Source organism: Carya illinoinensis, chromosome 13 (genome assembly GCF_018687715.1).
Source record: "Carya illinoinensis cultivar Pawnee chromosome 13, C.illinoinensisPawnee_v1, whole genome shotgun sequence".
Classification (NCBI taxonomy): Eukaryota; Viridiplantae; Streptophyta; class Magnoliopsida; order Fagales; family Juglandaceae; genus Carya; species Carya illinoinensis.
The window spans coordinates 28,543,790-28,560,784 of record NC_056764.1 but is presented as its reverse complement, the minus strand read 5'-3'; the positions used below and the strand labels follow the sequence as shown (position 1 = coordinate 28,560,784).

At 35.6% G+C, this 16,995-nt stretch overlaps 1 protein-coding gene across 1 annotated transcript; it reads left to right on the top strand.

Moving 5' to 3' along the window:
- The first annotated feature begins 14,810 nt into the window (after positions 1-14,810).
- On the top strand, positions 14,811-15,780 carry LOC122292724 (uncharacterized protein At1g08160-like). The gene has a single exon (XM_043101206.1). The coding sequence runs from the start codon at positions 14,996-14,998 to the stop codon at positions 15,632-15,634; it is 639 nt and encodes a 212-aa protein (XP_042957140.1). The 5' UTR covers positions 14,811-14,995; the 3' UTR covers positions 15,635-15,780.
- The last annotated feature ends 1,215 nt before the right edge of the window (positions 15,781-16,995 follow it).

Genomic DNA, 16,995 nt, shown 5'->3' with positions numbered 1-16,995 from the left:
CCTCGAGTCTCATCATAAATTTTTCTCAAGTTGCGGGTTAGAAGGCCTAACTTATTTCGAGAATCAAGCACAATGGCAACCAACAACAACAAGTTCAGCTTATCTAATGAACCCCAATATTTATCATATTTCGTTCTCATGCTTATGACCATGTTCATCAAACAACTATTAGAACTCTGACTCAGCCTAACCAATTCTTTTTGGAGTATGCAAATCTCCACAAAACTTGTATTTGCCGTGACATGAAGGGACCCAGAAAAGTGACAAGTGGCATCATAGAACATCTTCAAAAATTTCACAAAAACCCGCACTGTCTCCCACTCATCAGCTCTAGGAGGCCCTATGTGTTCCTCATTAAAGTAAGATAGAAAATTGTAATCCTCACTCTCCATCCGCCTAAAAGCCTTTTCAAATTTCTCAGCTGCATCCAACATCATGTAAGTTGAATTCCATCGGGTTTGCACATCAAGACACAACAATTTTTTACAATCAATTTTTTCTTTTTCTGCATACTTCTTAAACTTGTCTAATCTAGCAGGGGAGGAGCGCACATATCTAACTGCATTTCTAACCATTGTGATGGCGTCATTACACACCTTCAAACCCTCATTCACGACAAGATTTAAAATATGAGCACAACATCTCAAGTGCATGTACTTCCCACCCAACACATTCCCCGTCAAAAAATGCTTCAAGTAAGAAATTGCAGTATCATTTGAGCTAGCATTATCAACAGTCACAGTAAATATCTTATCAATGCCCCAATCAAGGAGACACGATTCAATATATTTTCCAATTGTATCCTCTCGATGATTAGGGATCAAACAAAAATTAATGATTTTTTTCTTCAACTTCCAATCATTATCAATGAAATGGGCAGTTAGACACATATAATTCAAATTTTGTATCGATGACCATGTATCAGTAGTCAATGAAACTCTCATCTCCCTATCTTTAAACAACTTTCTAAACTTGGCATTTTCAGATGTAAACAATTTCATACAGTCTCTTGCAACTGTAACACGACATGGCACTTTAAATTTTGGTTCAAGTAACCAAACCAACTTCTTAAATCTTTGTCCTTCAACAATTCTAAATGGCAATTCATCACTAATTACCATTTCCGCAATGGCCAACCTCACTGCATCTTCACTATATTTGTGGGTTACAAGATTTTTTACCACGCTACTATCACTCTCTCCAACTTCCTCACCCGCCAATGTTTGTTGATATCTATCTAGAGGCCCGCGTTTATGAGGATTTCTTGGACATGCAGATAAGTGGTTTTGCATAGTTGAAGTCCCATTTCTCTTTGAGTGGCAAGCATAAATCTTGCCACAATAGTTACACTTAGCCTTCGGATCATCTACGGGACAACCTTCAACTTTTGTATAATGATCCCAAACAACTGACGGGTCCTTCCCCTTCCGTTTCCTAGGAAGTGGACAAGTACTACTAAGGGCACTTGAAGGTTTTGGTGTTTGGGTCTCTCCCAAATTTACGGTTTGTTCATCATTATCAAGATCAATTGGAGTTGATGAGGAATCCATCTAACATATGAAACATTAATTTCAAAATTAATTAAGAAACATATATAATAATATATGTGGGTGCGAGGGAAGAGGAAGTGACAAGTATACACAGAAACTTACCCAGGTGAAAGTCCTGAGAATACACTTATGTAAATCCCATGAGATACTCTTGCATGTTAGCTTTTGTATTGAGGAGTGATATGACTTTACAGTTTTGCCTCTTATAAAAAATATCAGCTTGTACATCTCCTGCTCCTCAAAGCCTTTGTACTTTGGTTTTCCCTACATTGGATACTTTTCCCCCCACTTGAGAGCTACACCGAACTGCCAATTAAATACCAACACAAACTGCTGCTACACCCACACAGCCAATTAAAACCCAAATTTTGTTCAACCAACGTCAACGTAGTCAATATTAGCCCCTTAACAATAGTGCACTAGTTTTTAACAGCCAGCCACTATCATGGTTTTTGTTTTTATCAGATTAACACATTCACAGCCATTGCCACTCAAATTGTTGAAATACGATCGAGATACACTTGCTATCAACCCTTTAAATCACATCAGCCTAAATTATTATTAACCTATGCTTTGACTTGAAAGTCAATATTAGTGGCTTAAAGATATTTCTTCAGCTTTCCCAAATTAAGTCAAACCTATGCCACTTAGTCAATATTAGTGGCTTAAAAATATTACTTCAATTTTTAACAGCCAATCACTATAAAAACTAATTATTTTTATAAGATTGAGATTAATCACAGCCAAGTAAACACATCAGACAAATTAAGTCAAAACTATGGACATGACTTGGTCAATATTAGTGGTACTTCAACTTTTAACACATTCACAGCCACTTCCACTCAAACTAATGAATTACAATTAAGATACACTTACTCGAACAGCCCTTTAAACACATCAGTCCAAATTAAGTCAATTGAAGTATAGACACTTGGTCCATATTAGTGGCTCATCTGTTATTACTTCAGCTTGCCAACACTTGCCACTGCCACTGAAATTGTTTTTATAAGAATATAATTTACAACATTGACAATTATTGGAACCAACTTTCAAACCTAGTTAATGGCTCACGTACCCTTAACTCCTCAATGCTCAAGTGGCAATAAAAACTATTTTTTGTCAACAATCTTGTCTCTAATTGCTAAGAATATAAAATAGTTTATAATACATAAATATGGCCATATTTGGATTGATTAAATTTATTTTGAACTGCCACAAATGTAGATGAATGATTAAAATTCTGCAATTATACATTAGTTTAATAACTCCCAGTGGTACAACTAATATAATTCCCAGTTCAATTATATAATATAATTGAGTACTAGAGTTCTCTATAACATCATTCCAACACAAACTGAATTCTGTGCCCAATTTTATCCTTTACACATGCTAAAGGAATTTATTCTTGCATGCACAAGCTTGTAGCATAACAAAACCAGCCTATTTGAGATCAACATATATAAGAATAAGGAAGATGGTATATTAGGGGTTCAACATAATTGAACTTGTGCAATTAAATTCAACATGTTACAATGTATTTAATGACAATGAAATTATTTCCTCAAAACTAATTGCTATGTGCCTTGTAAAATAACATAAACATTAGTTTACCTACCGTACGACAATTCACTAGCCTTTTAAAGTCTACTCTGAGCTATGCTCTTTTGATGAGGAAAATTCTTCCTCATCTGAATATTCCCCATCATCAAGACATTGGGCTGGTGTGTAATTAAATGATGACTCGTTGTCTTGATAGGCCCCATCATCACTTGGCTCGGCCACATTATCTTCTGATATTGTTGGCCTTGGTGGTATATCATACACATTCCTATTGGTGAACTCCTGCATTACATACCAGTTACTTTTAGCCCTTAGATCTTTAATGTAGAAACATTGGGAAGCCTGACATGCCAACACAAATGGCTCATCCTTATACCAAGTCTTGTCCAAGTTGACACTAGTCATATGATCATCCACTCGAACCCCTCGTCTTTGATCACCAACTTCAAACCATGAACATCTGAATAAGTACACACGACGTCATCCCATATAGCGTAACTCCACCACGTCATCAATAATACCATAGACGTCTAAATTATTAGTCTGATTGTCACCAGTTACCAAGACATCTGAATTCTGAGCACACCGTCGTACTTCACGTTGCTTCGTATGGAACCTTTTTCCATTCACAATACAACTAGAGTATGATGCAACCCACATTTCAGGTCCACATGCTAACGCATATAGATCTTCGGACACAACAAGTGGGTTGAGTGTACGTTGGTATTTAACCTATCGCAATTTTTTACCTCCCAAGTCAGTTATTATAGTTTCATCATAATGTTTATATTAATGAGGGATGTCATAAATTTATTAGACAAATGGTAAGAACTTACACACTGCTTGAACCGTGTTTCAAAGTCGCGTTGATGCGTGCGATCAGCTAAATTTGGGTTCAATTGCTGACATATTTCGTAGTGCTCTTTGCATAAAATTAACCCATCAGTGTGGAGAACTTATAGTCCCCGATGCGTGGGACACATAAAAAAACTAAGCAGCTTCTTTGGGATAATTATGGGTACATACTGTAGGTAGGACCCAACCTCTGTGCAGTTGTGAAGAATGTACCAGCTTGCTGAGCTAAGCAGTTTAGGATCTAAAGCCACATTAAAGGCTACACCCAAGGGACGAACTTTTTGGTTGAAAATTGAAAATCCATCTATAGTCACCTCTTCTCCACCATCAATATTACAGTCTGCTCGATTGAACTTCGTCTGAACATCCTCCAGAGCCCGCCATTATGGCCTCACGGGGTAAATGAACATCGAGGTGGACTATCACATCGAAAAGTGAAGGCGGGAATATCATCTCCAATTTGCAAAGTATGATGGCAATATCATTTTTCAATTGCAATAAACGGTTTTTATCCAGTGTCCTAGCAACCAACTCTTTGAAGAAACTGCTCAGTTCTATCAATGCCAAGGCAATATCCTTTCTTAAGAACTCGTCGACTGCGATAGGAAGTAGTCGTTGTAAGAACACATGATTGTCATGACTTTTCAACCCAGATATTTTGCAATCACGTATAGAAACACGACAATTAATATTGGCAGCAAATCCATCTGGGAATTTGACCTCCGACAGCCACTCACAAAATTTATGCCTTTCATCTCTGTGTAATGTGTACAAAACATTTGGCATTGTCAACCGATCACCATTACGCTTAAGATGTAATTCTTTTCTGATACCCAAAATCTCTAGGTCACGCCGTGCGTTGACATTATCTTTTGTTTTTTCGGAAATGTTCATTAAGGTTCTGAGAATGTTATCGGAGATGTTCTTCTCAATATGCATAACATCTAGATTGTGACGTAACATTAGTGTTGCCCAATAAGGCAAATTGAAGAATATGCTACTCTTTGTCTAGTTCAACTCATCAACAGTGCGTTTTCTCTTCCTATGAGTTTTACCATATTGCACATTCCCAAGCAGTTCTAGCTAACTAAGGATATCTGAGCCAACTAAAGATGCTGGACCCACTTTGTGATCTTCTTAACCATTGAACAAATGTTTCCTCGATCTCCAAATATGGTCAGGCGGTAAGAAACGACGATGTCCCATATAACTATGCTTTCGGCCATATTTCAACCAAATTGCCTTTGTACCCGCATTGCATGATAGACATGCTAGTTTTCCTTTAGTTGACCAACCAAATAGATTTTCATATGCTGGAAAGTCATTGATTGTCCACAATAAAGCAGCATGCAACACAAATGTCTCTGATGTGGATGCATCATATATAGGTACCCCATGTTCCCATAGTTTAACTAACTCATCGAGCAAAGACTGCAAATAAACGTCAATGTCATTCCCCGATGATTTCGGCCCAGGAATAATGAGGGATGTCATAAAGAATTGATTTTTCATGCATAACCATGGAGACAAGTTATACGGTACGAGGATCACTGGCAAGATGCTATAAGGTTTCACCATATTGTTGAACGGATTGAAGCCATCACTTGTCAATCCTAGCCTAACATTACGAGCATCCTCTGCAAACTAACTATGGTATGTATCTAACTTCTTCCAGGACTCAGAGTCGGTTGGGTGCCTCAAGGTAGATTCATCAGCCACTCGTTTTTCTTTATGCCATCTCATGTCACTTGCTATCTATGTAGACACATATAGCCGCTGCAATCTTGGCGTCAACGGGAAATGACACAAAACCTTTCGAGAGATGACTCGTATCCCATGTGTACTTGAAATCCACCTCGAAGCCCCACACCTAGGGCACTCATTCTTCTCAGCATTGTCCTTCCAAAATAATATGCAATCGTTGGGGCATGCATGTATCTTTTGGTACTTGAAGCCCAAGCCTCGCTCTAGTAACCTTGACTCCTCATATGACTGTGGCAATAATGCATCAGGAAAGGCAGACCTTAACAACGTAAGCAGCATGTTGAATGACTCAATTGACCAATGACCAATGGTTTTAATGTGTAGCAACTTCACAACAAATGAGAGTTTTGAAAATTTAGTACATCCGGGAAAAAGTGGTTGTCAGGCATCATCCAATAATTGGGAAAAAGATGACAGTGATATATCTTCAGGTATGGATGGGTTAGTTGTGTATGGAGTCCCATCTTGCTCCTCATCAAATAGTGCACCCGCCCATACGTCATCTAGCATATGGTCCATGTCATCAATGTAGTTGTCGTCATCACTATGCTCCAATTGGTTATCCTATTCATTGCAACGTCGTGTTTCCTCCTCCCCATGATATATCCATTGGGTGTAAGTTGGATTAATCCTATTGATGAACAAGTGACTCTCCACTTCAGGTATAAGCCTGAAGAGATTATTACAACATATACGACATGGACACCGAATACGATCACGCCCCATAGCATGGCTTCGTGCTGTGGTGAGAAATTAGTTGACCCCTTTGACATATGCAGGTGATTGAACTCGATCAGTCAAACTCATCCAACTTTTATCCATCTATAAAGGATTATAAGACATTTTCAGTTTAGTTGCAATGCCAACTAGTTAGATAGAGTCAAATAGATATTATAATTTGGGTTTGGCTAGAGATTTCCCAAAACTAATTTTGACTAGCAGCTTAGGGCACCCAAATGTGGTATGCTTCCTTTTGTTAACATTCATATGGGTACATATGGTCCCTAACGGTTAATAATGGATTCAACCAATATTCTCTGGGACGTTCAAGTTGATTTCAATCGTACTAGACCTAAGATGTTCTATTTATAGATCCAATCAAAGGAGGCACTTCAAAACACTAAATTCCAAGTGATATGGAACATTGGCTCGAGCGAAGTGTCGAGCGAGTGTCGAGCGGCACATTCTGCCTGAGTTCGCTCGAGCTCATGGTCGAGCGAATGTCGAGCGTTCCACTCTGCCTGAGTTCGCTCGAGCTCAGTGTCGAGTGAGGTTCGAGCGTCCAACTCTGCCTAAGTTTGCTCGAGCTCCATGTCGAGCGGGAGTTGAGCGTGTAACTCTGTCTGAGTGAGCTCGAGTGAGGGTCGAGCATGAGTCTAGCGTTTAACTCTGTCTGAGTTCGCTCGAGCTCCCTATTGAGAGAGAGTTGAGCGAATGTCTTTGATGTTTAAAATATCAATGGCAAATCACAAACCACAATTCATGAATATACATGACAAGATCACACTCATGTCCAGAAATATTTCATTAAGCAATTAAAAAGAAACCACCAATGACAATCAATCATACAATAGCAGCTAACATGAAATACTGAAACCCAAAAGATAAAACCAAACGCTGCTATTCCCGTACAAAAAAATGTGTTACACACAAAAACACTCCCCTAAGTTAGTACTAAGCTCTCATGACTTAATTAGTACTGTACTACTCTCCCTTTTTGTCACAACTGGCAAAGGATCTCAATCATTACCATCTGTAGGACTGCCACCATCCTCATCATCCTCAGTGTCGAGCGTAAGTCGAGCGTTCCAATCTACTGAGTTAGCTCAAGCTCCATATCGAGCGTTCAACTCTATTTGAGTTAGCTCAAGCGCCCTATCGAGCGCGTGTCGAGCGTTCTACTCTGTCTGGATTCGCTCGAGCTCCCTGTCGAGCGAGGGTCGAGCGTTCCACTCTGTCTGGGTTAGCTCGAGCGCCCTATCGAGTGGTGATCTTGCGTTCAACTTTTGCTTAGTTAGCTCGAGCGCACTGTTGAGCAGTGATCAAGCGAAAACATTTACGCGGTTTTATGAAGCTCACGCTGTTAATGTGCATCCAACCATAATTTGGAAGCAATTACTCTTTATTTGCATCCAATTCTTTTGCCATGTATAAAAAATCGATGCAAAAAGCTATATTCTTTGTAATGATCTCACTACCCAAACATAGCTAATTCAGGTCTTCACAAATAATGGCCGGAGATCTTCGTGGTGTATTTATGGAAAGCTTAAAACAAATACAAAAGAAAGCAGAAAAATGAGTTATTGAGAAGAACTAATTAATTCATAGCTTGTCTGTATAATGGATGACATGATCCAGAAACATGCATATTACTTTTTCCTTCTACTAATTAGTCATTGAATTGCTTCTACTGAACCATCAAATAATATTCAAGAATGATATTTACAATTTTAAGATGTACAAATTTTATATATTTTATTTAAAATAAATAAATAAATCTGAAACTTATATAAAAATTTTATTTTTTTAAGAATATATCTTATTTTTTTAAAGGAAATATATGAAATTTCTAGACTCTAAGGTATTGTTTGGATAGTGAGATGAGATGAGATGAAAGTTATATAACATATTGTTAGAATATTATTTTTTAATATTATTATTATTTTAGAATTTGAAAACGTTGAAATGTTTACTATATTTTTTGTAAGAATTTAAAAAAATTATAATGATCAGATGAGATAAGATGAAACACTTTAATTATCCAAACAAGATCCAAGACTAAAAGTACTGGCAATGGCCTCGCCATTGACCAATGCAAGTCCAAATTAAATGGAAATGTGAGAAAAACCTACTGCATTGGCCTAGCTATAGTGTGAAAGTTTGACATATTAGCTATAGTAAATGTTAGAACCTCTCCATGTTTGAAGAGTGACTATTTTGAGGTCAAATGAATATTTTAATATTTCTGCACTTATACTTACATGATACAGTTCAAAAAATTATACTTACATTAATTCACATTAAATGAGGTAGATCATAAATATATGATTGTTGGGTGAATAGTTGCAAAATATATTTATTGAATAATTAGATTGAGGGAAAAAATAGTTGAAAAATAATAATTTTATTTTTTAATTAAGTTATTAATTAATTTATGAAGTGGATTAGTAAAATATTAAAAAAATGATCAAATATTATTAAAATATATAATATTTTATTATTATTTGAAATTTAAAATAGTTAATCTTATATAGACTAATTTAGCTAGGAGTTCATATTATAGCTAAAAGATTATATTATAATTCTATTTTAGACTTGGCAATAACTAGCCCATTGCCAATGCTCTAATACGTCATTGATCAATATAATTCTTGTTTGGATAGAAAGAAAAAGAAAGGATACAGTAGTATATACCACTCATATACATGATGTTCCGTACGTGAGAAAAGCTAATCAATTTAGTTGGATGGCTCTAATAAGTTGTGATCAGTACTGAACGAACGCATAATCGAAGGCTTATGATGGAAACGTAAAAGTGCTGCTACTTCTGTACATCTTCATTATCATTATGGCTGGCTACCAGCTTACCTACTTGGGGACTACTGTTGTGGCTCTCTCTCTCAACATTGCAACGGATGCTAATTAATTTGTGTATGATCAGAACAAAATGTTTCTGATTAACCGAAGAGTAATTAATCCAGAAATATGTTGCAGACCATGCGCGCACAGACAAACAGGAACAAGGTTCCTTCCGAATTTTATGATTACAAAATGATGCCCCAATTTCATCTAAAATTCTGCATTAAAAAAAAAAACAATATCTCAGAAAACTTGGGTTTTTGGTACCATATTGAGATAGATCACTTTGTTCAGCTATGCAAATGATCAAAACATTGCGAAAACTATGACCACAAACCATCAAATATTGCAGCGAAGTACTACTAGCAAGCAATACAATACAAGATATATGCTTAATTATTTTGAAGCTTCGATTCCACACCAGATCATGTATTTCGAGTACTTCTGCTAAGTACGTATCTACGAGAAGAAAAAACAAAACCACTAAAAAAAAAGGGAAGAAGAAGAAGCTAACAGACTAATTATTCCATTGATTGTTAAGGGAACGAGAAAAGAAGATTTCTTTTACACTTGAGCAAGTGTAAAAATGCCAAAGGATGGAATTGCCCATTGGGGGAGTGATGATGATCTCGGAGAAACCGGCCGGGCGGCTATACCTGAGATCGAGAGGCTGATGGATTCCAACAAAACCCCGTTTCTCCCAACGAAATATGCAACTTTTAATTCTCTCAGCCGCCACCTCCACCCATTGATCTAGACCCATACCCGGCCAATAAGCAGCCATCGGCCGGACACCTTTTGTTGGTTGGTCTATAACATAGTGGAGGTGGCACCAATGCTAAGAAAAGTAACTCGCAAGCCTAAAGAAACTCATTATGATCATCGTGTAAGAAGGAAGATGAAGTTGCTTGATGTGCAGGTCATGAATTAAAGAGCTGGGTGGCAGCAGCCTTTTATAAAGGAAAGCGTGAAGAGAGTGAGTGTGGAAGATTTGTGTTTCTTCTCATGTGGGTTTCTAAAATGTCCGAATCTTCCAGGTATATGCGTCGACCACAAGCCACAGCCCCACATTCTATGATCGACGGTCTGTACATGTGGATGCTTTTCTGGTCATGTCCATTCCCTATTCTTTTTTACCTTTTCTCTTACATGCATCTGTGCTTCACTAATGTATTTAACGAGTAATATGAGTATAAGGTCATGTGAATACGTTTCATCGTCAAAAAGAAAGAAAGTTTTTAAGAAAATTACATTTTTTTAATTATTTTTTAAACATAATTTCATTGTAATTTTGCTAACTCACGACGACTCGCTTCACGCATCTATTAGAGTTGAGTAGAGCGGGTTTGCATGATATGGTTGCCGCAAGTGCTTGACACGGGCCTAAGGCAAATGGTCTCCACTCCTTCAAGAACTGTTTTCTGCTTATGCTTTTTGTTTTATACATGTCTCCATTAATTCTTAATTTAAGCAAAGCTGAAGAACTCAATGTCTTTCATGTTGTCATAAAGGCATAGTGGATGGATACAGAAGGTGCGGTAAGCAGAGTTTTGATCCCCAATATTAATATTCTCCTCAGTGCCGTAATGCCTTTAATTGACAGAAAGTCGGAAGCATTTGAGTAATATTATATATATATATATATAAAAGACATACCGTACGGATAGCTTTAGGTGAGGGCACCATGGTCACCATGTAGGAGGAGATAGATCCTTGGCATATTAGACAGTATACCTAATTCAAAATTAGTTCTGTGTTGTGACTTTTTTAAGGTTCTCATGTCGATGCTCATCTGGAGGAACAACATCATAAAGTGACTGTTTCCTCACCATCTCGTACGTACTACAATATCGATTCATGATGTTTGCTTCCAATATGGTTCAAACTGCTCAAGGAGAATCTCCTTGCTAATTGACCAGTAAAGATGCTTTTTCACTTTTCGAGGATTAAGCCACGTTCGATGATCCGGACTGATTCGATTAAGTAAAGTCAAATTATTTTATATAATTTTTATTAAATTTTGACATAAAATATAATAAATAATTTAATTTTTTAAATATTAAAATAAAATTAATATTAAAAAAATATTTTATTTAATAAAAAATCTTATTTCATTTCATATAAACTGCATAAACAAACAAGATAAATCTAATTTAACTCATTTCATCTAATCATTATAATTTTTTAAATTTTTAAATAAAATATAATAAATAATTAAATTTTTTTAAATTTTTGAAAAAAAATAATATTAAAAATTTATATATATTCTAATAATATTTTATTTAACTTCTAACTATTATCTCATCTCTTCTCATATCAATTAAACTCATTATCTAAACCTCATCATATATAAATTACCTTCAAAATAAAAAGATGGAAACTTCGTTAATTAAAGTATGGAAGAGAATTGCTTGCAGGGGGCGCATTGGTATTCTCATTTCAACTTGGCTTCCCAGCAAGAGCTGCTAGCTGTTTGCATATGGGGTCCGCACTTACAGCATTTTTCACTTGATCAGTATGCAATATGCATGTACAACATTTTCACTTGATTTGAGGAGAATTACAATATTCTGATCAAGTCGTTACTCATGTACCATGCAAGAGTTCTTCAGAAGATATATTCGTTGCGTTGTTGACATATCAGAATATTTGATTTACAAGATAATCTAGTTTTAAAATTCTTGGAGTTTATACTTTTTTATTAACAACTAATAGAAAAAACCAAAGATGGGAGATAGATCATCAATTGCTTAGTAAAAAGTCTAAAATAAAAATTTACTCCGACTTTATGCCTGCATGCTTTCAAAAAGTCAAGCCTTTACAGCTTTGCTTAGCAAATTTTAAGTGATATTGTGCGTGTCATATAAGTTATAAGCAAATAGCGTTGCCACATCAACAGCCGTTCGTGCGCCGTTTGTATTAGGTGATTGCATTCAACGTTTTTCTCTAATAATATGCTTAATAAGTGAAATGTATTTTGTATATCATGGTGTATATCGATCGGCATGACAATTTTTGGTGGCATGAAATCCTTGAACATCAATGATCAAGGCTATATAGGTAGGAACCAATTAATTATATTCTCTCTCTACAAAATTACAACGTGGTTGGTGGCTTTGAGATCCTTAAAGATGTTTCATGTTTGGGTCATTTCTTACCAAGGAATTAGGAAGGTTTTGGGAGAACTAGCTAGCACTGAAAAAAAATTATAAAATGAAGTTATAAATGAATTAATGGCAGATGAATTGGATCGAGCTCACGAAGCCGCCCCCCCCCCCCCCAAAACACATATAAGTACTGCTCCTACAAGAAAATTAGACTTTTGTAACTAATTTATTACAATTAAAAGATTATTTACAATTAATTTTAGTTAGAAATAGTTATTTTACTGTAATTAACTAATAACAAATAAGTAATATTTTTCTTGTAATGTACAATTGACCTATCTATCGACATGTTCTTCAGATACCAGGCCAATTGAGAGGGAAATTCAGATCTTAAAGCTGCAAGCTTTAATTAGTGGGTGCAACATGCATGCATGGTTTTAGAATAGCTTGGAGGCAAAGCAAGAATCAATAAGGAAAAATAATTATATTTCTGAAAGATATATGGCCTCTGAAAAGGACATTCATGTATAATTTATATATGGACGATCAATGGACTTTTGTAAACCAGTAATGCAATCATAATATCTTCAAAAGAAATTAATTAAAATAAAATATAAAAAAAAATACTTGTAAATTAAAAAATGAGGCCGAGGCTCCGAGCCCAACTGGCATACTTTAGCGATCTTTCTGATCTACAAAAGAGAAGGTTTCATTTGTAATTCATGTAGTCACATTTTCTATATATATACGGGAATGCATGTGTTCTATAATATTCACATCTTCTTGATTTTGACCCATTAACGGGATAAGATGATGATCAGAAGGAATTTTGTACATTTTTTTATACGTACGGATTCTATTCAAAACTCCATCTTTCTGCATGGAGGCAATTATGTGTATCTCTTTCCATATATATATATATAGATGATTAGATGATTCCGCTGCGCGCTGCTAAATTCATGAATACTTCTGAAAACAAGATGCATGCATGGAGATCAGTTTGATCAACACTATACTTATAACAGAGATCAGGCAAGTTGTACATTATTTTAGCTAGCTAGCTATAAACAACACTCGATCATGTTGGAAGAAAAGAATAATATTATTGGAACTTTTTTCCAATCAAAAGATGCATTAATAACGTCAAAGATACAAGGAGGCCGCCAAGAGGGGGTCCCCAAAAAAAAAAAAAAAAACCTACTAATGAAATGAGATAAAATTAATTGAAAAGTTAAATAAAATATTATTAAAATATAATTTTTTAATGTAAATTTTGTTTTGAGATTTGAAAAAAGTTGAATTGTTTATTATATTTTGTGTGAAAGTTTAAGAAAATTATAATTATTATATGATATAAGTAGGGGTGGCAATATGTCACACGACCCGTTAACCCAACACGAACATGACACGATAATAGCGGGTTAGGGTTTAGCCTTAATGGGTTCGGGTCAAAACGGGTTGACCCGTTAAGACGCGATTGCTTAATGGGTTGATAACGGGTTAACCCGTTTTGACCTGTTATAACCCGTTATGACACGTTAAGAAAGTTAAAATTATAATTATACCCTTATATCTAAAAATAAAATTATTAGAATTTCAATTTTGATATTTTTATTATTTGGATTGTAGTTTTGGACTTATAATTAGTTTTATAATTTTTATAGATATTGTAATTTTAACATTTATATAAAATTATGCTAAATTTAATCAGGTTAAAAAGGTTAATTTCAAGCCTATTCAACCCATTTATATAAATAGTTTAAAATGAGTTGTATTGTGTCGTATTAACCTATTTCGTAATATTTTCTTAATTTATTTGTTTATTTATAAAAAAAAAACATATTTCGTAATATTTATTAATGGGTCAAAACGGGTTGACACGACACGACCCGTTATGTTTTTTTAACGGGTCGTGTTAGGGTTTGAGATTTTGACACGATAAGCTTAACGGGTCGGGTTAGGGTTGACCTATATGACCCGTTAACACGATTTGACACGACACGAACACGACCCGTTAACACGATTTGACACCCCTAGATATAAGATGAGATGAAATAGTTTAGTTTGTATAACCAAACTAGACAAAAAAAAAGTTTAAAAATCAAGTCAAACAAAGTCCAATATTTGAGTACCCATTCTTCTCGACTATGAATTATATATATAATTTATTCTATTTTTAAGCTAGTATAAAGTATACCATGCACATTAATTATATTATAAGATTTAATTTATAAGATTTAAATTTAATATTTTTTAAAAATTAAATTATGTCATATAAACAATTTATTAAATGTCTTGTTTATGCCAACTTATAAATAAAATTTTCGTAGTATATATATAACAAAATTAGTCGATCGGGAAGGCAATTATAAATGCAAAGGGTCGATGCTCAGAACTTGATCCCTAAGATGTCTTGAGTTTCATGCAAGAAAAGAAAAAGAGAAAGACCCTTCGATGCCAATGAAACAAAGCGATCGAAAGCATGATTCTCTATATTATTACACATGAACAGCACCAAGCTGCCCCGGCCAGCTTGATCATCAAACAAAGCTAATTAGCGCAAGAAACCAACCTTTGATAATGGCGGATCCAACAATATCTCAGCCCCCACAAGCAGCAGCGCAGCAGATCAGACACCGCCGCGGCCACCTTCACCAAAGGCTGCTGCGATACACGGCTATAGTCTTGCTCGCCCTGATGATACTGATAGCCATATCCGTGCTCATCGCCTGGCTTGTAATCAGACCTAAACGACTCGTTTTCACCGTCGAAGGTGGTTCTGTCCATAATTTCAACTTAACCCACGACCAGCACCTCACTGCCACCTTCGGTTTCTCCATAATATCCTATAATCCAAACCGCAGAGTGTCCTTCTACTATGATTCCATCGAGGTTTGGGCGAGTTATGATGATCATGACATTGCTTTCAGCGCCGTCGATCCTTTCTTTCAACCTCATCGGAATGTGACTCGGTTGTATGTGAAGCTTGCTGCTCAGAACGTTTCGCTGTCGAGGTCGATATCTCGAGAGCTCAGGCTCGATAAATCGCGGGGACAGGTCGAATTAACTGTTCTGCTGGACACAAGGGTGAGGCTTAAGGTGGGATCGTGGAAGTCTCGAGATCGTATTCTGAGGATTTGGTGTTCTCCTGTCTTCGACCTGGTGCACTTGTCTTCTTCCAACAACTTTCATATGAAATATTGCGATCTTGAGCTTTGAGCATTACTCACGACGTTTGTGGAGTTTTCTATTGATTTGGATCTAGATTTCTTCACCGAATTTTAGAACTTACAGTTCGAGAGATAAATATACAAAGTGAATCCTGTAACATTTATAACTATTCGAATTAACATGCTCTTTGTTAATTGTTTTCTTGTCTTTGTGTTCTTTAATTAGTATATATAGCTTAAAAAGACCGAAAATGTATGCATATATGTTACTTATTTCAGTATCATTGTTTCAACACTAGACACGTACTTGCGTCATTTTCAGTAGTGCAACGTCTAACACGTGCGAAATCTGTTGTTATCAATATCACCATCATTTTTTCCTCATGAACTTGTTTGAATTAATTAATTTCATGTCCATACATGAATTAATGATCATTGGATTATGTGAATTAATACGTCATTGGGTAACTAAAGTACTGCGAGTCCCATGCAAGTTAATTGATTCTCAAAGAGAAATACTACACATCATCCTACATTACACACTTTATATATTAAAATATTATTTTTTATTTTTTATTTTTTTTATTTTATTTTATTCTTATTAAACTAATTAAATTATTTTATTTATCATCCACACGCTACATATTTATTATAAAAAAAATGAAAAAAAAATTAAAATAAATGTGGTGTGTGAAGTGTGAGGATGACAAATAGATTTTTCCATTCTCAAAAGCTTAAGCTAATAATGGAAAGAATGTAATCGGAGTTAGGGGTTTAATTCAAAATTTCTACTTTAATTCCATATTTAATTACCATTTATATTAAAGATTTAATAAGCTTAATTATATAAATTATATTCTAAGAAATACAATGTTAGTAATTAGGCATATATACTTGAATAAAATTAAAACCTTCATGAGTAATTTATCCAAGCTGAATAAAATTTAAGAGCACTGCTATACATCAGCTTGTATACTGCACTCCCTCCTTTTTCTTTTTCTTCTGTATGTTAGGACCCATACACGCCCCTCTCTCTCTCAATCCCTTTCACCGAACCCCATCTCTCTCTCTCATCGGCATCTCTCTCTTCTCAAGCTCTCTCTCTCTCTCTCTCTCTCTCTCTCTCTCTCTCTCTCTCACTGAGCCCTCTCTCTTTCATCAAGCTCTCTCTCACCAAGTCCTCTATCTCCTCGAGCACTCTCTCTCTCTCCTCAATCTCTTTCATCGAACCCCATCTCTCTCTAATTGGCCTCTCTCTCTTCTCAAGCTTTCTCTCTCACTGAACCCCCTCTCTCTCACCAAGTCCTCTCTCTCCTCAAGCTCTCTCTCTCTCTCTAAGTTTTGGGTTGGCTTCATTTTCACTATATTTTTTCATCAACTTTCTACACGCAGAGGCACAAAAACACGGAG